At 41.4% G+C, this 26,646-nt stretch overlaps 1 protein-coding gene across 2 annotated transcripts in view; it reads left to right on the top strand.

Moving 5' to 3' along the window:
* The first annotated feature begins 842 nt into the window (after positions 1-842).
* LDAH (lipid droplet associated hydrolase) overlaps positions 843-26,646 on the top strand; it is a 118,607-nt gene continuing 92,803 nt past the window's right edge. The window contains exons 1-3 of one of the 2 annotated variants that reach the window (XM_082758046.1): positions 856-1,036; positions 1,622-1,728; positions 16,194-16,352. In XM_082758046.1, the coding sequence (XP_082614172.1) occupies positions 16,199-16,352 (154 nt within the window). In that variant the 5' untranslated portion in view covers positions 856-1,036; positions 1,622-1,728; positions 16,194-16,198. Of the gene's footprint in view, positions 1,037-1,621; positions 1,729-16,193; positions 16,353-26,646 lie in introns of both variants that reach the window. The other variant, XM_082758045.1, reaches the window with a different exon arrangement.

Below are 26,646 nucleotides of genomic sequence, written 5' to 3'. Positions count from 1 at the left end.
ACATATCTCTATGAAAAATAATGCTCACTTTTCTCTGGCATACCATACTTATTCCCATTCCACTCATTCTTGTCTTCATTATTCTTTCCACCAATTTGTTCAACACATGCATTGACCTTACTGGTTCACAATCATCCAAGTTCCTGTTAGAAACATTTAGATGTTGGATAACTGATTTTATTTTTTTTATTTTTTACTTTCTCTCTACTAAAATTTCAACTTGAAAGATCTCTTCCAACATAAATCTAAAAAAAAAAAAAAAAAAAAAAAGGCATGAAAACCTTGCTAAGGTCCTCATAGCCAAACAGGGTTTGGTTTCTCCCTGAGCCTTCAAGCCTTGGGCACCCTACCTACTGTCTGAGAACATACATGTATTTCCTCCTGCTTTTGAGGCCTTTTTTTTTTTTTTTTTTTTTTTTTTTCTGGCCTTGCTGTGATTTTACATCCTGGGCATCCAGCTTTATGCCCTTGTCTACTTTCCTGATTTTGACGTTTAAAATTTTGAGGGGCGTGTTCAAGCTTCTGTCACGCCTCCTCCCTTCACCTTCTGAGCACGGCTGCCTCACTTTCCTCTTCCAAACCTCTTCCAAACCTCTTCCCCCTCCACCCAAGCTCACAAACTACAACCCTGAGGCGAGGCCAACCCTGCACGACCCCAACAACCCCCCTGAGGGTGGATCTTCGGGGAGCCCAGCTCTGCCCCCCCTCGTCCCTGGCGGAGCCCGGGGAAAGCGGCACCGCCTCGGGACCTCTCCGCGGCCGCCGGGGCGGAGCGGGGCGAGCCGGGGCGGAGCAGGGCGAGCCGGGGCGGAGCGGGGCGAGCCGGGGAGGAGCGGGACGAGGCGGGGAGGAGCGGGGAGGAGGAGCGGGGCCGCCCCCGGCCCACCCCAGCTCGGCCCCAGGCGGAAGGAGCGGCCCCGCCGCCCTCCGCTGCTCCCCGGCCGCCTGCAGCCGCCCGCCCCCGGCAGACATTGGGGGCGCCGCCGGTCCCTCGCCGCCGCTATGCTGGGCGTCGCGGAGCCCCCCAAAGGGGAAGGTACGTGCCCAAGCGATCTCTCCCCTCCCTTCCCATCCCTTCCCCTGTGCCTTCTTGCCTGGTGGGGGCCCTGCCCGGCTCGCTGGGCCTGCCCAGCCCTCGGTGGAGGCTCTGTATTTGGGGACACAGGTCCCTGTTCCCCCCACCCCCTCCCTGTGCTGTGAGCACTGGCCCTTATGTAACGGCAGCGCTGGTCCCCGAGCCGTGTTCCACCCTATAACGTTGGTAACTGCTGCTGTAACACATCCCCGTGCTTTCTACCTCCTCCCTGTATTTGATTTTTGTGTCTTTTCCCTTGGCTGGTTGTTAAACTTCAAGGGTCAGATCCTAAGGTGCGTCTCTCGTCTCACAAAACAACTGCGATAATGCTGTTTGCAGGGTTTTCCTTTAGTATCTCGCTACCTGTTTCTGCAAAACATCTCTTGCAGCTGACTGGTGCTTGTTATCTAGGCAGCAAGTTGCGAAGCAGGTAGAATTAAAAGCTCCGTGGCCTATGGATGTGGAAAACAAGATTATAAATGTTTATAAGCATAAAGTAAGCTGAGATTTCTAAGGGGAAAGAATGTTGTTTTTTTTTTCTATTAGAGTAATTCACGTGGTTTGGGAAAGCAGAGAGCCTGGCAGGCGTACACGCCCTCCTCCATCAGTCTGGTCCCAGAGCATCGTCACTGACCGCAGGCGTAGGCTCAAAGGTGGGTGCTGCAGCAGAGGGGTGCCTGCACCGGGCAGGGGGCGAGTGGCAGGGTCAGGAGGTGGTGTAGGAGGTGGTACAGAAGCTGGTGGTGAAGGAAAATGAAGATTGTAGAGTGCTGTGGAGGCATGACAGTTGTTGATGGCTTTCCTCCTGGTAACGCGTTTGCTGTATTTGTGAAAATGATGAAGCGACTTCTCTTCTTGCAACTCATGTGTGGTATTAAACGCTTATCGTCGGAAGATTTGGACTGCTTGAATGATGCAGGCCCTCATTTGTCAAGGTGCAGCATGCTCCAGGCCCTCTGGGATGCTATGATATTCAGCTAAGGTCTGAGAGTCTATCTGCATGATCTGTTGCGGTATTTGTAAATAAATTTGTATTGTGGGTGAATCAGGGATTATAAACCTTCAAGTGTTAGTTAAGCTTCTTGCAATGTCCTGTGTTCTCGTGGCACTTGCTTATGATGCTAGTGAAGGAAGCAGTCACATAATTACAGATGTAGGTAAGTCATAACATTAACAATTATTGTTTTCCTTTGTGGAGTTACTACAAAGGTTATATGGAAGCAGGTGAAATCAGAAGTCTCTTGAGAACCTTTGACAATGCCCTGAGCTGATGCTTGTGAAAGGGGCAAGCATATGTGATTCCTCTTTACCTCACTCAGCCTGCAACAACGTGTAACCGAGGAACTTTCTGGAACGAGTATACTGAAGACTTAAAATTCCACAGTAGATTTCTTATCTGTGAACTTGTTCTTGCCTAGCACCCATGTGTATCTCTGGTGTTCCCAATATCTAGTGTCAAGGTGTTCTGTGGCTCAAATACCCACTAAGGATGAACTGCCAGTGGTTTTGAACTTGCTTCCTGCTACTTAATTTGATATTTCCTACTTTTTAAATTCAAAGAGGCAGTGATGGGTTGTTACCTGTTTATGTGCTTCATCTGGTTTACAAATGCAATTATGATAAATTGTAAATGAGTAATCAAAAAGGCAATTGATTTTTATGATGTTTGTACCTTGGCTGGAAAAAGGGGAGGTCCCTATTTTGAGGTAATGTCTAGGTTATGTTTGCCAAACATTAAGAGCAAATTCTCAAGGTTTAAGATTTAGTGTTGTTTTCTGTACAGTTGTACAGACAACAGATATGCAACATATAAAGGACAGTTAATATTTGCTTATTTAGATTGGGCACGTTGTTAATGGTGGCACAACTATGGCTTTTTTTATTCTGGACAAACCACCATGTAATTAATAGTGTGAATTTTCATTAAAGAGCTTGTCTAAATTGATTCCAGCTTACAGTGTGATAATATTCAGATGTTCACTAAGGTTTATAAACAGGTTACGTTGGGGGAAGCAAGTCATTCTGATAAAAGAACGTTTATAACAGAAAAATGTGTAGTATGAAAGGTCTGAATTCAACTGAGTGTTTAGCTTGAAACAAACCTGGAATCCTAGCCTGAGTACACTGTGGATGAGTGCAGTGAATGAGAGAACTGTTTGTTTACCTAGCTAGGTTTGCACAAACTCCTAATGCAGCTGTGCATTGTGTAAGTGCCTTGTTTTCGCGTATTAGGTAACTGATGTGCCAGAACAGTGTCTCAACAGAGATGCTGCAAATCCAAGTGTGACAGGATTTCTTCCTTCAGTATCCTTGCTTCCTGCTGCTGCTAGTAGCCATGCTGTTCTTTCATTGCTTTCCTTTTTCTGTCTCGTCTGACTCCATTTACAGCCTGTTCCCTTTTCCTTTATTTAGACAGGTTGCTTACTCAAATCTCTTTTTTTAGAAAAGAAACCAAAACAACAACAATAAAACAAGTTGATAGGATTTTTTTGTAGAAATCCACCCACACAAATTTTACCTTTTAGAAGAAATTGGAGCACTAATTGGAAATAAAACAATTACCAGGTAATAACTAGATTATATTTGCACCCCCGATGAACACATTCTTTGTATGTGTGTGTAATTGTACTTAGTCATGTGTTGTCCAGGGGTTGGTAGGAATATTTTGATGGGAGAAGTAGGGGCCTTGCACAAAATAGTGGTGCTTCAGGGATTATTCTTGTTTTGAGGAACAAGCTATCACTGTTTCCAGCATGCCGAATTGACTTGGATCCTCCTGTTACTAGAACTGCCAGTCTGAATGTCAGAGCACAGATGCTTGGACAAACTTTTCAGCTATTGCACCACTTTCTCCAGCCTGGCTGTTCAGCTGCTGTCCCATCCACTTTGTTAGCAGAATGATAAGCTCACCATCGCATCTTACTGGGAAAGACGCAGATTCTAGGACTTAGAATAATAGTACAGACAACTATAATATGTTATTGTAGCAACTCAGGGGGATGTCAAATGCTGTTTAATGTTCTTCTTTGTTGTCTCTTGTTTATGTCTCATGTTCATTGATTCTCCCATTTGATTGTCTTTTGCCGAGGGCTGCACAAGGCCTATTTATTGCCTTGCAGTGCCTTCCTAGCCTGATGAGGCTAGTAAATGAATTTCAGAATGTATAGCTGCTGCAGAAAACATAGGCAGGAGGTGCTAAGCAGAAAGCATAGGTTGAGGGATAACTTGGAGAAATGCTGTTGAAACTAGTGAGTCGATCCACTGTAAGTAAACAGTCCTTTGACTAATTCTCTATGTCCTTGTTAGAAAGCAAGGAAACAGCAGTAGCTAGATACTCAAGCTGAAGGTGAGATAAACAATTGATGTAAGAACACGTGCAAGTTGAAATAATAGAACAGGAAGAGCAGAAAAAAATAGTGTTTTGAATTCAGAGCATGTGTTAGGCTTAGGGAGAGCAACTGATGCAAAACTATGGAAGAAAGTGAGAAAAAAATGAATAGTTCTGCAGAAAGATTCATGCTGCACAGCAAAGGATCAGGAAACCAAATGGAGGACAGCCTGATGCTAATAGGATCGGTGTATGGTTGTTAGGTTTTCTTTTGCTTTGATACCTGCTTCTTGCTAGTATTCATTATGCTCTTTGAGCTTTGCCTTACTTAACAAGAAGAAAGAACAGACCTCCCCCTTGAGTAGTGAATCTAATAGGTGGTAAAAAAGGAGTCGTTTGACATTAGATGAAGTAGCAACTGCTTTTTGCTTCTTTTGCCTGTCATTAATGCTGCTGAAAGATGGGCGTTTCTTCAAAATCTTAAATTTTAGGTGCTCTGGTTTAAAACCCTATAAAGATTAACATTACTTTAAATTCTAGCTTATTTTTGCTGAGTATTGTTGATATTACCTCTATGTGTTAAGCAGCAGTCCAACAGAAATGTGGCTTTTGTAGGTTGCTTGATACACAATAAAAAATAAGGGCATAAAACATGTTTACAGAGCCAAATACTTGTTTGACTTACCCTGTTTTTTGTTTGTTTTTTTTTTTCTCTCTTGAAAAAGTGCAAAGCTCTCTGTTCCCTAGAGATAGCAGAAATTAAACATCAAAGGAGCATCATGTTTTTTTAGTGAGCAAGTGTTTTTCCCCTAACCCTTAGAACAGAAGCACACCCATTTGCGTAAGTACTTGGGGGTGTCACAGGATGAGAAGCTCAACAGGAGCCAACAATGTGCGCTTGCAGCCCACAAAGCCAACCGTATCCTGGGCTGCATCAAAAGCAGCGTGGCCAGCAGGGCGAGGGAGGTGATTGTCCCCCTCTGCTCTGCCCTTTTGAGACCTCACCTGGAGCCTGCATTCAGCTCTGGGGCCCCCAGCACAAGAAGGACTTGGATCTATTAGAGCGAGTCCAGAGGACGGCCACAGAGATGATCAAGGACCTGGAACACCTCTCCTATGAAGGCAGGCTGAGGGAGTTGGGGTTGTTCAGCCTGGAGAAGAGAAGGCTCCAGGGAAGGTTTATAGTGGCCTCCCAGTGCCTAAAGGGGGCTACAGGAAATCTGGGGAGGGACTCTTAGTCAGGGGGTGGAGTGATAGGCCAAGGGGTGATAGCTTTAAACCAAGAGAAGATAGGTTTAGATTAGATGGAAGGAGGAAATTGTTTACCGTGAGGGTGGTGATGCACAAGCTGCCCAGAGGAGCTGTGGATGCCCCATCCCTGGAGGTGTTCAAGGCCAGGCTGGATGGGGCTTTGGGCAACCTGGTCTGGTAGGAGGTGTCCCTCCCTATGGCGGCAAGGGCTGAAACTAGATCTTTTAGGTGCCTTCCAACCCAAGCCATTCTATGATTGTAGGTTTCAAGACCTTGTGAAAAGAGCGTCAGCACAAACAAAAACTGAGGTCTTTGACAAAGGAAGAAAGAGATCAAACATAAAAATTGGTGTTTTGTTGCCAGAAATACAAGGAAATGTTACATGCCTTTGCCTACCGTGTAGGGTGCTATAGACCAACAGTTGATGCTTCCAGCTGTGAATGTTTTCATAAAGAATGCTGTTGTGCCTTCTAGCCTTAGCTATTTCATCCTCTTGAGAGTAGTGAAGAAATCAAGACAGAGTGTGGCAAAAGTTCTGTTATCATTTATTTATGTTAATTGACAATAATTCCATTTGATTTTTCTGCTGTCACTAGTATGTGCCGAACTCTTTTAAAAGAAAATTCTCAGGGAGGTCTAAGGAGTGGTAGAAGCTACAATGGGCTTTCCTAATCCATTTCCCCAGGGTTATTGACCATGATTTCCATTAAATAATTTTGTATCAGACCAATGTAGACATGTAGTAGCATTATAGGATCTGAAAATGTTTTCTGATTTCTTGACTCTTTACCACCCCCCACTCCCCCCCAAAACTGTCATATTGGTGCAAAGCACCTTCTTTGGATCATGGTTGATGACAAATATTATGGAAGCAGTTCTTCTGTTGTAGTTGCTTTGTATTATAACATTGTCTACCAGAGATCGTTTGCAGCCATAGATCCCCTCTTCTGTCTGCAGCTCATCAGAGACATTCAGCAAACAGATCCATCTATTCCTGATTTGAATCCACACAATCTGGACCTTTTAAAGCTAAAGCTTTGATTCTTAAATTCTGCCTTGCTTTGCTGAAAAGTTTCTCAATAGTTGACATTATAGTTTTTGGTGCTTACAAGGGACCATTTGTCCAGTACAAAATTGATACCCAGAAGTTCTTTTCCTGTCTTTCTTACCTGCCCCCCGGACAGCATATGCATTGTTGATGATAATAATTGCAATGTTATTAACTATAATAAAATCAAAGTTTTCTGATTATACTGGAGGTCCAGTTCTAAAACCAGGCTTCTTCCTACACAGGTCTGTGCACAGTCTCCTGGATGATGTCTCTGTACAAGGTTCTGAAATGAAAACTAGCTCTGTTTTCCATTCTGCACTTCAGCTTTTTTATCATTACAGCTGTAAGCATTAATAAGCATTAATGTAGCCTGTACACCATTACCATGCATTTCACAGACATTTTTGCACAGTCATCAGTGAAATTCCTCTAACTGAGGAAGAAATGGTGTAGGGGGAAACGCAGGAACAAAACAAGCTAAGGGCTTCAGATTTCTAGGTCACTGACTGATCCCTGAATAAAAGTCCTAATTACTTCACTTGTTTTAGATGGAAACAGTCTACTGTTCTGAACTGTCTGAGGTATAGATGTTGTGTTTTACTGGGTTATTTCATTTAACTACATTGCTTCATTTGACATGTCCACTGGGCTTCCCTTGTTTTCATAAATAACACAATGGTTTTTACTTACTGCTTCAGCATGAAAGGGGCTAGCATGTCCTTTCCATCATATGACTAGCAGAATTTATACTGTAAAATAAAATGCTGAAATGTTTCAGTTTTACTTGATACTTACTGTTGCTGCTTTTCTTACACAGAACGAGTCAAGATTTGTGACCGGTGTCACAACAGCTTGCGAAGTCTTTGGCCTATGCTTTTAGTTTTTCTGCTGAAAATCTGGCATCTACTGTTTGTACTTTGTCTAAAGAAATCCTTGCTGAGCAGTAGGCATCCTGCATTCCACCCCTCATTCGCTGTTGCAGGTTTCCTACCAGGTCAGTCTGTCTGTTCCTGCTGCTACCAGCTCTTTGCTGTGAGCATGTTAGTTCCAGTCTGCAAATCAAGGAGCTTGTGTCAGGTCTGGATGGTTCTGTTCTGGGGGCAGTGTTGCAGAAACTGTTAGAGCCTTAGCATCTAGCAGTCAGCAGGAGCAATCCTACTTCCTATTTTTCCAGTTGCTCTTTCGCATTGCGATATTGAAATCAGTCTCATAAGCTCACCAATTAGGGTGTTTTTGTTTTTAAGCTGGTGCGGTCAATCGATGGAATACATCTGCTTCAGTTTCCAGTGTTTTTGGGGGGCTGATCACATTCCTTTTCTCTGACCTATATACTTTGTTGTTGTTATCTACTATATCCATGAAGCTCTCTGCTGCCTTTACTAGAAAAATTGGCTGAGATCCTTGTAGCACTTCATCCCTGATCTTTTCTGGTACTTTAGGGCTGTTAAGAATAGTAAAATGTTGGTTTAAAGAAACCTGTGGAGAACATTTGGTCCAACCTGTAGAGAAAGTTTGGTCCAACCTTCTATTCAGACCAAAATTATTTTGTCTAGCTGACTCTTAAAAACTTCCATGGGTAGAGGATCTACTACCTCTCATATCTATCATCCATTCAATTTTTAACTGTTGGTCATTGTCCTTTAGACGCGAGTCTTGCTTCAGCACCTGTATCATCTTGATTGTCATCAGCTTGACTCTCTCCAGTATGTTAATGAGAAGTCCAAAACCGGACAAAGTGCTCCAGATGCATTCTCTCCAGTGCCAAGCAGAGGAATATAATCATACTAATTAACCAGCTGGCTACTCTGGCAAATACAGCCTTGTATGTTCTTGCAAGGGCATGCTACTGACTCATCCAATTTGTTGTCCATTAGTGTCTTTTCTGCAAAGCCACTTTCTCACCCATGAGCACCCACTGTGCTGCATTGGTTTATTGAACAACTGCAGGTGCAGGACTTTCTGTTTGCCATTGGATTTCATGTGTTTTCTGTTAGGCTGTTTTTCTAGCCTGTCAAGGTCCATTTGGATAGCAGCACGGCCCTGGAATGTTTTGAGTTGGTCTCTTTCTCCCTATCTCAGACTGGTATTATGCACCAACCTGCTGAGAGTGCTTACTGTCCTGTTGTACAGATAATTAATGAAGACTCTGAACAATACTGATCCTCAAGGGATATGGATAGTAAATCAATGTTTTTCTTTGTTGTGCAGGATTTTGTTGAGTCTTGTGGGTTAAGCTAAACAATATTTACTTTTCTCCCCTCATTGAGTCATTTGTCCTTCATAAAAGGCAGTGAAGTTATTCAGGCACATTGTGCCCTTGCCAAATCCATGCTGGGTGTTCTCAGTCACTTTTGTGTGCCTGAATACAACTTGGGAAGGATTTTTTGTGACAGCTTTCTGACAACTGAGATGAGGCTGACTGGCTCTTAGTACCCTTCATCCACCATCTTGAACATGTTTGTTATGGTTGCCTTTTTTGGTGTTTTCAAGTGCCACCCTTAGTCACTGTGACAAATCAAAAGACAGAGAATGGACTCAAAGCAGCCTTGGCCAGCTTTTTGGGCACCCTTGGATGTGTCTTATATGGTTTTGTGGAAGAGCATATGTCAAGTGTGCTTCACTGTTTCCTTTTCCTTTACTTTGGTTCCACCACTGTTCTATGCAGGCAGGATCTGGTGACTCTCATACGGGTGTACAGGCCTCACAGAAAGATCTGGACAAAGTATAGAGCTGGGCAGTCATCAGCAATATGGAGTTTAACAAGGGCATATGCTGGACTCCTCATCTGGGAAGGGACAACCATAGCTTTAAGTACATGCCTGGGGGATGAGAGGCTGGAGAGCAGCTCCGCAGAAAGAGATCTGAGAGTTTTGGTTGACAGCAAATTGAGTATGAGTCAACTTTGTAACCTGGCAGCCAGGAGGATCAGCAATGTCCTGGGGGTGCATCAGACATGGCATTGGTAGCTGGTTGAGGGAAGGGATTATTGTGCTCTACTGTGATGATGTGGCCTCAGCTTGAGTACTGCGTGCAGTTTTGGGTGTCACAGAATAAAAAGGACATAAAACCATTAGAGAGGGCTACAAAGATGGCGAAGGGTTTAGAGAGCAAGACATATGAGGAGCGACTGAGGTCCCTTGGTTTGTTCAGCCCAGAGCAGGCTGAGGGGAGGCCTCATGGTGGCCTGCAGCTCCCTCACGAGGGGAGCGGAGGGGCAGGTGCTGAGCTCTGCTCTCTGGGGACAGTGACAGGACCCGAGGGGACGGCATGGAGCTGGGATAGGGGAGGAGGGTCAGGCTGGGGGTTAGGGAAAGGTTCTGCACCCAGAGATGGTCAGGCACTGGGACAGGCTTCCCAGGGCAGCGATCACAGCACCAAGTCTGCTGGAGTTCAAGAAGTATTTGGACAGCACTCTCAGGTAGAAGGTCTGATTTTGGGTGGTTCTGTCTGGAGCCAGGACTTGGACTTATGATCCTTGTGGGTCCCTTCCAACTCAGGATGTTCTGTGGTTTTATGATTATCTTTGCCCTTGTGATTACCACTGTTTCCTGTTATCATTCTTCAGATCAGGTACAGCGACCTGTTTGTCCTGTCTTAAGATTGAGTAATTTGTAGGCCACATTTTAAACAGCTTACTCTGGTTATGTTATGCAGTGCTATACCAAGTTTCTGATAGGTTTTTCATGGAATGGTATTTTGAGTGTAGATCACAAGTGCTGTTTTTCCCAAGAGAGCTTTCAAATAAAACCTTAACTCCAAGTAATCATGTAAGGTAGAACAGTTAATATCAGGACAGTTGCATAAATAATTAAGCATTGTGGATGCAAAAGAAGGATGCTTTTACTATTAGCATTTTGCTTTAAAGTCACTGGCAACAAAGATGAATGTGAAGAGATCTAGTTGTATGGCAGAAATAATCTGTTACTTCTGGATAACTTGTTTCCAAATATTCTCATCTGGTATGGTGGCAGTGGGTGGAGTCCAGTGGTATAACACCTAAATATACATGTTTGTTTTTAAGTGTCTTTAAGTATGTCAGATGTCTAAGCTCTCATGATAGGCTTTGCTGACTACAGGGTGATTTGCTTCATCCAGAGGTAGAAACCTAGCGGCTGGTCCTGTGGTTCACCGGTCAATCCCTCTGCTGTAGCCTAGATCTCTGTATCCTGTAAGAGGAGTTTGCTTTCAGGTAGACACCTATGTTAAGGGTGTGTTAATCCTGGGCTAAAGCCCTACCCAGCAAGTCAAAGCCCGTGTTTCTGTATTGTAGCAGAAGTTTGAGCCATGTCTTTCCCACTAGATAAATGCTGTTGGCAGAAACTGTCCTCACAGAATCACACAGAATCACAGAATTTCTAGGTTGGAAGAGACCTCAAGATCATCGAGTCCAACCTCTGACCTAACGCTAGCAGTCCCCACTAAACCATATCCCTAAGCTCTACATCTAAACGTCTTTTGAAGACTTCCAGGGATGGTGACTCCACCACTTCCCTGGGCAGCCTGTTCCAATGGCTCACAACCCTTTCAGTAAAGAAGTTCTTCCTAACATCTAACCTAAAACTCCCCTGGCTCAATTTAAGCCCATTCCCCCTCGTCCTGTCACCAGGCACGTGGGAGAACAAACCAACCCCCACCTCGCTACAGCCTCCCTTGAGGTACCCATAGAGAGCGATAAGGTCACCCCTGAGCCTCCTCTTCTCCAGGCTGAACAAGCCCAGCTCCCTCAGCCGCTCCTCGTAGGACTTGTTCTCCAGGCCCCTCACCAGCTTTGTAGCCCTTCTCTGCACCCGCTCAAGCACCTCGATGTCCTTCTTGTAGCGAGGGGCCCAAAACTGAACACAGTACTCGAGGTGCAGCCTCACCAGAGCTGAGTACAGGGGGACGATCACCTCCCTAGCCCTGCTGGTCACGCTGTTCCTAATACAAGCCAGGATGCCGTTGGCCTTCTTGGCCACCTGAGCACACTGCTGGCTCATATTCAGCCGACTATCCACCATCACTCCCAGGTCCTTCTCTGCCTGGCAGCTCTCCAACCATTCCTCTCCCAGTCTGTAGCTCTGCTTGGGGTTATTGCGCCCCAGGTGCAGGACCCGGCACTTGGCCTTGTTGAACTTCATGCAGTTGACCTCAGCCCATCGGTGCAGCCTATCTAGATCCTCCTGCAGAGCTTTCCTACCCTCAAGCAGATCGACACACGCACCTAACTTGGTGTCATCTGCGAACTTACTGAGGGTGCACTCGATGCCCTCGTCCAGATCATCGATGAAGATATTAAAGAGGACCGGCCCCAGCACCGAGCCCTGGGGGACGCCACTAGTGACTGGCCTCCAACTGGACTTGGCTCCATTCACCACGACTCTTTGGGCCCGGCTATCCAGCCAGTTTCTAACCCAACGAAGCGTGCGCCAGTCCAAGCCAAGAGCAGCCAGTTTCTTGAGGAGAATGCTGTGGGAGACGGTGTCAAAAGCCTTGCTGAAGTCAAGGTAGACCACATCCACAGCCTTTCCCTCATCCACCCAGCGCGTCACTTTGTCATAGAAGGAGATCAGGTTTGTCAAGCAGGACCTGCCTTTCATAAACCCATGCTGACTGGGCCTGATCGCCTGCTTGCCCTGAAAGTGCTTTTTTTTTTTTTTTTTTTAATAAGAGATTAATTTTATTTCCATAAATGTAGATGGTAAATACATAATGTCATGCACAGAATACAAGAATTTGCAGGATAGGAGCAAGTTCAACTGCAAACAGAACCGCAATAGAAAAGTTGCCATTATACAGCACTATAAACTCTGTACCCCATAAAGGGCTTACTCTGATAAAGTTTAGTCCAGGAAGGGCTTTTTTGGCTTATTTATTTATTTATTTTATTATTACTATTAAAAGAAATCTACCTAAGCATAGGCATTTGTACTCAAGATGTGACTGCTTTAGGGAAGGCATCCACCCTTTACATCCCATCCATGGAACTAGAGCTGTGAAGGCCTTGCAGAAAGCAGAGGAGGGATCATCACCACCTGAAGGTTGAGCCTGCCTCACAGCATTACGGACCACTCCAGAGGAGCATGGAGATGGGAGCAGGACAACCAGAGCCACAATGGCACTATCTGAGGTGCTGAGTTTCTGTGCCACAAGCCAGATCTTATACCCAGAAAACACACAACTGTTTATTGGAAATACTTGGTACTCCTTGAAGGAGTACCTCCTTGTAATACTTTTCCACATATGCTTAAGAGTGTATGGGTAGGGGTTGGAGATGAGAGAAAATACTGCATGGGACTGATTTCCTACATAGTTGCATCTCTTCCTCTAGCTGTATTCTTCTCTTCCACGATGACTCATGAAACTCCCTCTGGTCAAGTCTGTGGTTCTGAGTTCTCCTTAGCTTGCCTACAGCAGTGGCACAAGCTGTGCCCTCTGCCAGCTGGCTGAGCCAGTAGGAACCTCATCTCAAAACCCATCCATTAAATGCATCTGGAAATTGATGGGCTGTCTTAAATATTTCTATGGGAGATACAGGCAATTAATTCCAAAGATAGATGCTTATAATGGAAGCATTGTTCTTGAAAACCACTTTTATGAAGAACAAAGTACCATAGGTATTTGGGAATATTATTCATTTTCTCTTAAAACGTGTCTGAGTAGCATCCTAGAAGTATATCCAGTTCCTTTTCTCTGTTTTTCTCTTCAGTCCATCTGTATTGATACAGACCATAAAATTCCAAATGAAAAACCCAATGATAAGTAAGAAAATAAAAATCCTTAAGCTTTTACAAAGAGTGAGTACTAGGAAACCTTTTGGAATTGTCTTATGTGGGCAGTTTTTCAGAAAACTTTTTTTAGTGCACAGTCTTATTTTCATGTACTGCAGTGCTGTGCATACTAAAAATTGGAAGTTATGTTAAAAAGAGGAATAAAGCTACTACAGACATTGATGTGAACCTGAGAAGTCTACCATTTCAGTCTAAAATGTGTTGCTGGCCTTCCTTTTTCATTTTTTATTTTATGACCTTATATTGCAGATGCTACTCATGAATGAGGAATTGCCAGTGGGATTTCCCTTTGGAGTTGTTCAGTAAAATCAGTTCAGAATGAAACTTGACAAACTGTTTTTTTTATTGGTTTGCAATTAGAAACTGTGTGAAATTTACTTTTTTTGGATAAGGCTTCTTGAATTGTAAACACCTTAGAAAATGGATAACAAGCTAGAATTTTACGGTGGTTGTTGATGTAACTGGGTTTCTCTGTCAAAGATGTTATTGGTATCTTTCAGTTTTGAGTAATTAAGAAATAAAAAGCAGGAATTACTGTCTGCAAATTACTCCTTAGTATTATTGTTTGAAAGTATTCACTTCAATTACATACCTTCCTGTCACTGTAAGCTACAAATGGTAACGTGATGAATAAAGAAGTAGTAAAATTTTCTCCTTTGGCATTCATAGAGCTTTTTTTTTTTTTTTTTTTGGTGGGGAAGTAGATAGATGGAGGTGGGGGGGGGAAATTCATCTAGAGAACAGTGCTGTAATTGAAAGTACTAAACAACACTTTTTTCTTCCCTCCAGAAGCATGTTCTGTTTGTATTATGCTCAGTTTTTTCAAAGTACTTTTTGTTAATTCAAAATAAAGCACTCTAGGTCTTGTCCGCTGTTTTACTTAAACCTTGCAAAACCTCAAATGAGAACTGGAGGAAGTAAATAAATGTTTCTACAAGTGCACTTTGTTTTACGTAGTTGAAGATCATTACTTCATGGCTTCATTCAGATCTGTTTCTTCCAAGTTGTGTAACACTAAGCATTTTTGACTTTGAGCGTCCCTCTATCAGGGTCCTGGAAACTTTGGCTTTAGATGTCTTTATTTTCTAGTGGTTGCTCTGCAGTACAGACAGGACAGATATCCATGCTTTAAGAGTCTCTGTTCAGCGTGAGATATTTCAGTATGATAATAAGTAAACTTACTATAACACTTTTTAGAGCTTTTTTAAACTTACTATAACACTTATGGTTGAGTTTACTTGCCTAAACCTTCACAAACTGATTAGGAAATAGAATTCGGATCCGTGTATTCAACAATGAATGACTTTTTTTTTCACTTAGCAAAAAGATTTGAAAGTGCTAATGTTATCCTAACTAGATACTTAAAGATTAAAATCTTTTTTTTTTTTTTTTGCTTCTCATTAATTTTTTTGTATATTTATATTTCAGTCAACTTTAACGTCAGTACCTGGTACACCCTTAAAGTGAGATTTAATCACATACAAAGACAAAAAAAAGTTTTGAATTACTTTGATTAAATTGGAAAGAGTTAAGTTGGACAGCATTTTTCATTACAGATAGTCATATTTTGGACAAACAAAACGTGTAGTCATTCCTGTAATAATTTAACCAAGCTTTTCAGCTCCATCTAAGTGAGATCTTTTGCTTCAGAAGCCTGAAATGAGGTTCTTCTAAGATGAGAACTGCTTTGTAGAGCTTAAATAGTCCTTGAAGTTGATATAAACCACACTGTTGACCTGCTGAGCACAGGTCTCGGTTCCGAGTGATGCATATATGTGATCGTACCAAGCACAGGCTTCTGACTCTTCATTTGATAGCTCATAGTTCATCTCAGTGACATGTTGATTTGTAACTAGTCATTTGATGAAGAGGGCTTTTTTACTTAAGGGAAGATGCAGGAGTTTGGTCAATCAGCCAGTTCCAAAGTGGTACCTTATTAATACACAGCCATTTCATGTGTGACAAAACCATGAACTGATGAACACGGCACCGTGGCATTTTATTTGCCATAACTGCATTCAGATAACTAAATAATTTCAAAAAAGTTTTAAAGGAGAGCATAAATACATACCTGAAGTGTTCAAATCTTGATGAATTTTAACTGACAAAGACTGCTCTTTTAAACTATTGGAAGTTTATAAATAATTTAGTTGTGCTGGACTTAAAATGAGGAACCCAGCTACTGCTGGAAGGCAGTCTAGTAACTAGCACATTTGCCTTTTGGCTTCCATAGTCATCGTTTCCTTATGATGCTGTGTTCCCATAGTGAGGCACACAGAACTTGTGAAGGCGTTCATGCAGTACTTCTCCTTGGTTTGGTATTTTTTTCTTTTCTTTGTCTTGACATATGCTTGAACTGAATCTTTTCTCTGTACTCTGAGAATAAGAAATTTAAAATTATTTGCCTTTAAGGTAGACTAGATAATATTGCCCAGTTCATCATTGTAAACTTGTGTTAAAATCTGAAAGATGCTTTCCCTTGTAGAGTGGTAGTGTGTATAAACTCTTGCAACTTACTCAAACATCAAATATTGAATTGGGTCTCTGTTTATTTGAGATCACAGCTGATTGGGAGGATAGTTTTTTGTTTGTTGTTGTGTTTTTTGTTTGTTGTCATTTTTTTCTTTCCCTAGTTGTTCTATGGGAAAGTACAATAGCAGAGAGCAAGCTATGTAAATATTTGCTGATCTCTTCCTAACAGTATCTTGTTTTGTCTTACAGCAAACATGAGGTCAGCATCAGAAGAGCCAGTCCCATTACATGAAGAATTTATCTACTGTTGTGGAGCTGCTACCCATGTTTTAAAATGTGGGCCATGGAAAGACCTCTCAAAAGATGAAAGTAAAAATCTCCCTAGGCTCTTATTCATGATTATTCCTGGTAAGGGTCTTTTTGTTTGTTTTTTAAGTCTGGAAATGTGGTGAATTGGAATAGGCATATTCAATTTCCATGTCAAAAATGTTATTAGATAAATGATGGAATTTCTCATATACATGCAGCTAAAAATCAGTGTTATTACAGTGGTGAAATTCCTTTGTTATATTGGGTCAGTACTGTTACCTAAATTTTTAGTAGTGCCTTAAGGTAAAACTGAGAAATTAGGATGTAACATACTTTGTGGTATCTGTTTGCTGACAGCATTATATATTTTCATCACTCTTTCCATTTATTTCTTGTATGTTAAAATGGTACTGCCACGTCATCCTCCTGCTAATTGTTCAAGCATATTCTGCTGCTTATGGGCTGGTCTTTATTTAGTGGTGAAAGGGTGCCCAGGTCCCATTTTTCATTTTTTACTAGGTTTTGGAAGCACTGTAGAATATTTTATGTCCATTTCTTCAGGCACAATGATTTTATGTCCTAGCCTCCTGTAGCTGATTAATAGCCTAACTTTTAACACCATTACAGTGAAGTTTAAATGCTTTCTGTAACTGAAAAGAAGAAATAAACATCCCATTATTTCATCTTGCTACTGCTTCATGGGAACAGATTTTTAAGCCTGATGCAGAGTGTAAGTTTTTCCTAAAGACCATCTGTATAGATCCAAATTGTTAAACAGTTTTGCAGAGGTGCAAGTGTGATTTGATGCTCTTTGATGGCTGATTTCTTCTAGCATTTTTTGGAAGGCCTAAATGAACAGGTAAGTGTTTCTTCCCCGAAGTTCTGGAGACTTGTCTGTCTTCAGGTTGTGATGCCCATCTCTTTGGGCTGGTGGTAGAGCCTGTAGCTATGGTAAACCTGTAAAGCTAACAAATACCAGTAGAAGGGTTTGTGGATGAAGAGTGCAAGTGTCAAATGGATGTATTGGCATCCAAAATGAGGAATCTGTCTAAGGCATGTCAAGTTATTTTGCTTGAAATGCACCAGGACACACAGGCTTTATAGACTCTATATTCATCACAAGAAACTTGTCTACAGGAAAATGTAGTGGCAGGGCTACCTGGTTCTTAATTCCTGTAGGACACTTGTATGAGGACTTCTTAGTAACATTTTATATTAACCTGATAAGTAACCAGAAATAAACATCAGTGGGATATTTAGAGTGCTTCTGTAGTGATGTGCCAGCTTTTGTGAGCAGTTGATTAATGTTTTTGCTCTTATTTCAGAATTATGTTGGTAATACACTGGAAGTTGTCTCACTGAGAAAACAAAAAAAATGTAACAACTGCCAAGCTGCAAAACAACTGGCTTAGGAAATAACTGATGATGGTGAAGGTGGTTTCTGGCAGACAGTAACCAACTAGAGTACCCAGTGCCTCTCAGTTTTTCTCCCTGCTTCTGTAACTGAAGTCACGGTGAAGTGCTAAGTGTTATGTCCTGTTAACAGGTCATTTTTGCTTGCATAAAGCAGAAAAGCAAGGAACTTTTTACAGGAAGAATCTGAAAGATGAGTGGTGCCGTTGTGGATATGGTGTTTCACTTATGGTGCTTGTCGTTTCTAACAGTTGTAAAATAAGAAAAACCCAACCAAGTTGTCACAACCCTTCTATTACTAGTTTTACAATAAGTAGGTATTTTTTTTTTTCAGGTGATAATTTAATATTTTTAACTTAACCACATCAATTCTTGCATCTTAAGCTGATACCAAGATTTTGAGTAACAAATATTGATAATGAGGAATACAAAGATGTATGTACATCTGAGTCTACTGAGAGAGATATCCAAAAATAATCGTTCAACAAATGTTAGATTTTCAAAGCCAAATGTTTAAATGTTGAAGAATGGCAAAATGATTTGAATTCTGACGTGAATCATGGTTGCTGCTCAACACCTGCTACCCTTTCTTACAAATCCTGTGCATGTTTTGCTTATTTCTGTTTTGCTCTTGATTTGTCTTGCCATATCAGCCACTTCCTTTCAACTTTCCTTCAGGGTTCCTGTTGACCTCCTGCTTTTGTTCCTGAACAGATTATATTTTGATTCTGATTAGTTTCCTACTGTCTGGTGTTCCCACCGAGAGCTAAAAGCTTTCCTTCTAAAGAAAAGAGATTTGTACCTCCAGAAGCTGGCCTTAAGAAGCCCAAACAAAAGAAAAACACCTAATACTGTGAAATGCATTTAAAACTGACTTTTTGAGGTATTACCCCCAACATATGAAATATCCAAAGCTTTCTATTAGAACTGTGTATACTTTCGCTCCAGTATCCATACCTGCCACCTGCAGTTCATTTTAGGATATGATGAGCTGGGTGGCCTGAATGTCACTGAAGAAGGAACTCTGAAAAGCCACCAAAGCAGGCAGAACATTTAAGCTGGCTTCTAACTTCCTTGATTTGCAAGTCTCCTCAAGGCATTTTGAGTGTTATGGTGAATGTTTTGGCCAGGATTACACTGTTCTGGAGGATGCTTCTCTTGGTTAACCCATGTGGTAGTACTGTTTATTCTTCTGGTTCCTCATTTTTTCCTGCTTTTTCTCCACCTGGAGTTGGTTGAAGATACTAGTTGCATCATTTCATAGGATACTGTAAGACTTTTTCAGGCAGAGACAATTATATTGCATGTATGTGTGATTCTTCCTTAGCAGAAAGTACTGAAATAGGACTGGCAGCAGTAAATTAAGGAAAAGTTTTAGGAAATAAATTACCTTACATTGTTGCATTGTATTGATGAGAACAATGTTTCTCTCTCTACTTTTGCTTTGTTTATTCGCTAATAATATGTAAATAATAAATGTTTCTTAAAGTTTCTGACTAGGATGTTTGACTTTTTTTCACCTCTTCATATCTTTGTTGCCCTGTAAAAGAAATGCTTAATTTGCTGTCTTTCTTTTGGGAAAAAGTCATATCCTATCTGACATACCTCACCTGTAAAAGTGAAGCGTGTCTGGTAATGTGTTATTGCTGGTTGATACTTAATTTGGAAACTGGGTCAAGAGAGAGGATTATTTTTAAGGCATTTGCCTCAAATGACTTGGTTTAAACTCTTTTCTTACGTGTGTTACTGTAAGATGAGTGTAACATCACTTACAGTTGCAGTTCCTCCTTGGAAGAACAAACTAAAACTTGCTTTTACCTTGGAAATGTAGTGAGGGCAAAACCATGATGATGCTATCTTCATTTTGGCTACCTAAACTCAAGTCAATCAAGTCACCCAAGCTCCTTGCTGTGACTGCCAGGGAGCTGGCTAGGAACAGGCATAACATAATGCCTTTTTGCTTCGCATAAATCTTTTTTTTCCTGGTTTGATACATGCCTCACTTCTGGCCTTCAAGGAGAATTCTGTCTGCCAACACAAAACACAGCTCTAGGGGAGATCCGGACATTTGGGTCATCTGGCAACATATTTGTATACCTAAACAGGATTAGATAGCATTCCCCTCGTGGTTTTGTAGCTGTCTGAGTATGAAATGTAGAGCCTTGCTGGGGTCCAACAATTTTCACACTTGAAAGGCATGTTTCCTGGGCTGAGATCCCTTATGGGATGAAATAACGAAGGGCAAAAGGACAGCTTGGTACAGGTCAATGAAAAAAATACCCAGACAAGGGCAGCTCTCCCTCAGACAGGGAAGCATGCGCAGCCAAGTGCTCAGTGATCCGAAGGGAGCATGGTAAGCCCTACTGTGGGTGGTGTATTATTCTGTGTGTTACTGATCTGGTACATGCTTTCCGGTGTTAATGAAATCCATGCCTGTGATTTTGTTTACACACAGCCCAAACAGGGCACGAGGGAGGCAAGTATAGAAGAGAAAGATGATAAAATTCTCAGCTTCTGCTGGGATTGCAAGACACTTGAGAATAAATCCTATATCCTCAATTTGTGAGTCAGATTCCTTCCTGACGGGGAGGATTTCTCTCTGCCCTGACTTATTTTCTGAAATGGGTTGAGGGAGTTGGCTCCAAAACATTCTCGTATTCTGAAGCCAGTGGTAAAATTCCCATCGACTTCAAACAAGGCAGAAGTCTGCCTCCTGTGGACTGACAGCTCTCTGTGCTTGAAGCAGTGGAAATGCAAAACGTTCAGTGGAGTTGAGTCTCATTTAACAGCAGGCTAATGCTTTTACATATGGTGGTCTGTGTACACTTACTTGAGTAAATAATATGTTGAAATGTTTAATGTGAACTTTCTTGTTTCATAACACTTTTCCTTGTGTAAGCAAAACCACTGTATAGGAATATGTATTTATTGAAGTAATTACTGTGTAGAAGGCCCAATTTGTTCTCTTGTCCTCAGTCAATAATATATGTGTGCTTGTTTACAGTTCTTAATATGAATTCTTTTCTATTAAAATCAATGAAAATTTACTCAGAATAAAATTAAATATATATACGATCAGGTTCCCAGTTTCCTGGAAATGTAGGCGTTATGGGAAAGGATGGGAATTATTTTTTTTTCCTCTTGTGTTATAAAGGTCTGTTTTTTCCTTTTGCAGTGTTTGTTTAGTGTAAAATTAGCAGTGAAGTATAAAATCTACTGCAGTAATATTTAACATTGCTTGGGTTCATTGGAAACCAGGATCCACAGAGTGTAATGGAATATTTTTTTTACTGTTTTAAGAGTATCTGTCTATTTGTGTCTGTGTACTTATGAAACATTTAACTTTGTAAATAAATACAGTACAAATATTAAAACCACTGTGCTGTTTAGCTTCATCTTCATAAAGTTTTTCTCCTGCATTTCATTGCAGGAGTGCCTTGCAATATCTTCATTCCCAGCATCATTTTTGTTACCATTGCTGTAAACTAGGCAACTTTGTTATTTGCTATTTTGTACTCAGGAAGATTAGTTCATGGTTGATAATGTATAATAAAAATATTTTTTTTGTGGTGAAGCATGCTACATAAGTTTTGTTCATTAATATGCAGAAACATTGGAATTTGCTGCTTTGGCAATCATGCAGAGCATTCCCTATGCCTGCCAACTTTCTTGATCTGCCTGCTTGCAGTCAGATTGCTGCTGGGATATTGGATCATCATATTGTTTTACCAACTTATGCAGTGACTTGGTGGTGTTTAAGTCCTTATAGGCTTTAAACAGATGCTTTCTTCAAAGTATAAAGATTTAATCTCCTGAGATAATCCTCCCAGTCAAGAGTTGCTTATGGTTTTCTGCACAACAGATGGCTGAGACTTGGATTCTGATCTTCTCTTAGGAGTAGCTACATGTACTTCCACAAGACTGCTGTCACTTCAAGACTACTTAGCTGTTTTTCAGTAGTGAAAATAGTACATTTTTTCTAGATTATGACAAGTCTTTAATGTGTTCTCCCTTGAAGTGAGACTTCCTGTTAGCTTTAAAGACTTTGAAGTTCTATTTTTGACTATACTGCAAGGACTCTGAAAAGTCTTCAATACTTTGGCTTTGTCTTTGTGTGCTGCTTTGATATTTCAAAATCATCTCTCAACATTTTCATAAGAAAAGTTTATTAAGGTTCAGTATATAATAATACTTTGCATTAAAACTAATTGTATAGCCTAAAGGCTTAATTACTTTGTATTTTGACTTTTTTGTTTGTTTGTTGGTTTTTCCCTTTGCTATTGTAAAGTTGTTAATCGTTCTGTCTGCTGAGCAATCACTGGGATGAATAGTTTTTCAGAGGTCTATCAAAGGAGCTACTGTTACCACTGAGACCAAGGGCTTTGCTTATCATTTAGTAATAATAAAAATAAAAAAAAAAAGTTCCTGGCTCTACAAACTATGTAAAGCGTATTTATTCCAATTCTCTTCAATTGGATTTTAGGATATGCTTTAATTTAAACAAAATCAGGGGGCTTTTAATGGGCCTCTTAGTGTGTGATCTGTTTGTTGTAACCATTTGTCAGCAAGAACTGCACAAGATCTTGTAAGGACTCCCAGTACTAGTGGATTCAGTTGCAGCATATAGCTTCTGGCAGCTGTGGGGTCTATGTAATTTAGAATCTGGTACATGAACCTTGGTACTTAATCCGCGATTAAACCAGTAAAAGGCAAAAAAAAAAAAAAAAAAGCAAAACTGTTTGTGAAGCGAAATCAGCTTTTGGAGTGAGACCACTGAGTCATTCAAGGGAGGCACTTGCCTCCTCTGCCCATTTTGCACATCAGGCAGTGTCCCAGGCCATGGCAGCATTCAGCACTTGTGTGGGAGGAGAGGGAAATGCTGCTGGCAGTGAACAGGCAGATGAGGAAAGATGATTTTGTACCTGCTGGGCAAGGGCACTTCGAGGTTCTGGCTCCTGTTCTAGTGCTGCATACACTCTGCACTCACAGTCACTGAATGTACTCCAGCAGCAACTTAATGAACAAAATCAAGAACCTGTTCTGTTTGTATCAAGCAGTAAAAGGTTATTTTTTGACTGAATAGTGCCAGGGCACCTGCAATCAAACTATCTGTCCAGCCTCACTTTGCCTTCTACCTTTGCAGTTTTATCGCTATAAAGCTGTTTATGAGAGCTGTCACTTTTAATTTTTTTTTTGAAGAGTCAGTCTGAGACAATGTTACCTAGCTCAAAAAGGGACTCTTTTCTCTAGCTTAATACTAAGCACCTAATTAAGAGGAATTAATGTTCCTCATTTTATCTTAAGTGCTTTGTGTAAGTAGCAGCTAGGGCTGGGCACTGCTAGGACTTTCTACCTGCAGAGGGATCCACTTGCTCGGGTGTTGTGGAGTCTCCTGGCTGTGGAGATGGTCAAAACCCAGCTGCGCATGTTCCTGGGTGACTGTCTCCAGCTGACCCCACATGAGCCAGAGGGACAGACTGAATGATCTCAAGAGGCCCCAGCCAGCCTCAGTGAGTATTCAAATCTGGCTCGAGGACTGGTCATCCAGGCTTCCTGTCCAGGTGTGGATTGGGATCTTTATGTATTTTTTGGAGGGGGGTGCACCCAAAAGGTAGTAAACCTAAACATATGGATATTCTTAGTTAAATAGGTGATTGGAATTGGCCACTTTTCCAAAAACTGTAATTTCAGCTGCCTGCTTCTTGCCTTCACAGCCATACTGTACAGTAAGTGCCGTAACACTGAAATCTGTTTGTTGGGTGCTTGGTACCAAATGGAATTAAAAATTGCTAAGGAGTGAAAAGTGGTGCTTAAACACAGTATGGAAAGGGTATGCCAGAAGAGGGAGCTGTTCTAAAGATTAGAAAAAAAAATACAGCATTTCTTGGAAAGCTTTTTGCTCTAATAGCCAGCTATACCATACACTAGCAGGCTTCAGGCTATCATCTGAATACATATGTAGGCACTGACTGTTTATCCACAGTCTGCATTGCAAAAAAAAAAAAAAAATAGTTTTATAGAACCATTCATGGGGCAGTGATTAATGGTTCTGGTGGTTGTTGAAGGTCATAAAAATGCCTTTAACTTGTGTTATGGGGAGCAAAATAAAGGAAGTCCACTTAGAGCAGAGAATGCAAGGACTGGAATGTTGGGGCTTTTGTTCCCAGCCTTGCCACTGGGTTGCTTTTCAATAGATGCTTCAGTCATCCTCACAAATTGTGTAGCAAACCACCAAACAAATCTTCATTCCCATTTGCAAAATTTATCTAATCTATCACCAGAGTCTCTAAGACAGCATTCAGTAACAGTCAGCTAACAATGTGTAAATAAATTACCAATAAAAGCACAACTGGATAGAGTGAGACGACAAATACTTCCTCTCCTAGAATGTTTAACTCTGGGCAGCTCCACTCTTTCTGGTTTTGTGAAATACTTGCACCAGGACGTGTATCATCTTCTGTTTGTACAGCACTGCATACCCAAAGGACATTAGGGAAAATAACTTATCACACTTAAATACTTCAGCTCTTTATTATGTTAAAAAAAAAATAATAATGTTGATTTCACTTGCAATTTAGGTGGCTTAAATTAAGTAATTCTTTTAAATGCAATGGTAATTTTTAGATGAAAGTCATAGTTTAATGGCTCTCCTGCTAATATTAAGGAAAAAAAAAAAAACTGCATGTGATACCTGTTTACAGGCTTAGTTTTGATGATCTGAAGCTAACAACTTTTTTGTGTGCATATATTTATATTCACAAACTGTTTTCTGTGTGGCTGTATATTTTCCATCATGTTAACACTGCCCTTTCCATTTATCTTCTTACCTCCCCTAGTTTCAAATAAAAGGAGTTGCATGCGTTCTGCTAGCTGTGCTTATTCCCACCAGACTTTCCCAAGTAGAGCAGTGCTGCTGTTGTCAATTCTCAGCTGAACAAATGAAGCAGAGAAAAACTGAAAAACAAAGACAATGTTATTGATGGTATGGTACACCTCATGCAGAGAATCAACCGGAGAACCTTGTTCTGTTGGACTCTTGGTCCCTGTCACCAAGGAGGACTTAGCGGAGGACTTAGCAGAGGACTTGAGCTAGCCACTTGCTCCTTTGAATGTACTCCTTGCCTCCTGAACTGCTCCACAGGATAGCTCGGGGAAAGCCAGCTGGTATTCCTAAAGCTCTCAATAATGTATTTTTTCTTGTATCCCACCTGTCTGTGTACTGACCTCGTGTAATCAATGTCAGGTAATCAGAGCTTTCCTGGAAAGTGTCTGCTGTTCCTTGCTTTATTGAAAGTGGGACTTATTTGAGCCTCCCTTTGGAGACTGGGAGGCGGACCTGGGGTATTCATCGAGCTCTTGCCTTCAACCATCAATCCCTTGTCTTAAGGCCACAAAGCAGGCTTTGCTGAGTCTAAAGTATAACACAAGTTAGAAAATGTTTAGTATACATATATTAAGACCCATCAGGAACTGGAAGATCTAAGAGGTTAATGTTTGGAGCACTTAAAACAAACTTTGTAAGGCCATAATTTCACAACGCAAAATATTTGTCAACAATAGTGGCATAAGGTATTCCTGTTCCCACCACACTGTGCCACTCCGCCCCTTGGTTAGGCCAGAACAATAGTTTACGAGGTCATGCTGTGAGTTAAGTACATACATACATTTATTTCTGGGGTCGATTTTAAGCTGGAGCCGTTCCCTGTTTGGGTTCACAGCACGGCCCTGCAGTGGTGCCAGTGTAAGTCGGAGGCTGGTGAGCCGTGGTAGGGGGGTGGGAAGGGCAGTCTGGGAGCAAGGGATGGGGTTCCTTCAGTGGACTCCTTGCAGAACTTCCCTTAGTTGGGTTGTGGTGTCAGTCCTCACCACGTAGAACGTGTATGTGGGTTCACGTGCTCTGTCTTGAGGCTTTTCTGGAGGAGTTGGTGCCCCAGGGGTCACACCAGGCAGTAGTGACTCGCTGTGAATGCCTCTGCTGCTGTTCACACTGAAGCTCCAGATGAAGCTGTCAACTCTTGATGTTTGACCCTGAGTTTGCAGATTTTAATGTGGAGAATTTAGATTTTTAGGTTGATTTGATTATTTTTCTTTTTCCTGAAGAAAAATTGACAGTGGAAAAGGAGCTTTCTTACTCTCTAGTAGCTGGTATATGCAATGCAACAGAAGTCAATGCAAACAAGTTACACTCTAAAGTCTATGTCGCATAACAATCTAGATAGATGGGTTTATATAGGACAAGATAATGCGTTTTCTCCTTCCTCTTGACTACAAGTTGTCCTATCAGAAGATAAGGTAACAAGAATATAGATTTCTATTTCAGTGAGAAATACAGCAGAACACTTTTGATGCACATACTTGCATGCAGCTGCCACTGCTCAGGGATGGGCAGTGCATCAGTCACTGAGTGGTGAGCAATTGCATTGTGCATCACTTGCTTTGTATATTCTCTTATCGTTATTATTTTTATTACCCCTTCTTTTTCTGTCCTATTACACTGCCTTTATCTCCACCCATGAGTTTTACCTTTTCTCTAGTCCTCTTCCCCCATCCCACTGGGGAGAAGCGAGCAAACAGCTGCATGGTGCTGAGCTGCTTGCCGGGTTACACCACAACAGCCTGTTTATTATTTCTATTTTCTCATTTATAAAATGGGAGTAATGAAATCTTCCTGGGTCAAGTTCTTGAGGACTTGTCAATGAGATGTGCTGTCTGGACTCAGACAAAAGCTCTTTGAGGGCTTTCCCCTTTATTTCATGGGGATAAATAGTTTGACAGAGAAGAAAACTCTTCTCTGTGGGTAACACTAATTTTTATGTACCTGTCTGGTTTCTGCTTTCTAACTCCAATAAAACTTTGAACACATCAGCTGATTTTCCCCAAATCTTTTGGAGCAATAGGGGACTCAAAGATATTGAGAAGATAAGAATTTGGATAGAGAACATACAGACTGGTAAAGTAGCCGCTGAAGGAATGGTGTGCT

Source organism: Aythya marila (genome assembly GCF_965140915.1).
Source record: "Aythya marila genome assembly, chromosome: 3".
Lineage (NCBI taxonomy): Eukaryota > Metazoa > Chordata > Aves > Anseriformes > Anatidae > Aythya > Aythya marila.
This window is presented reverse-complemented; position numbering and strand designations above follow the sequence as displayed.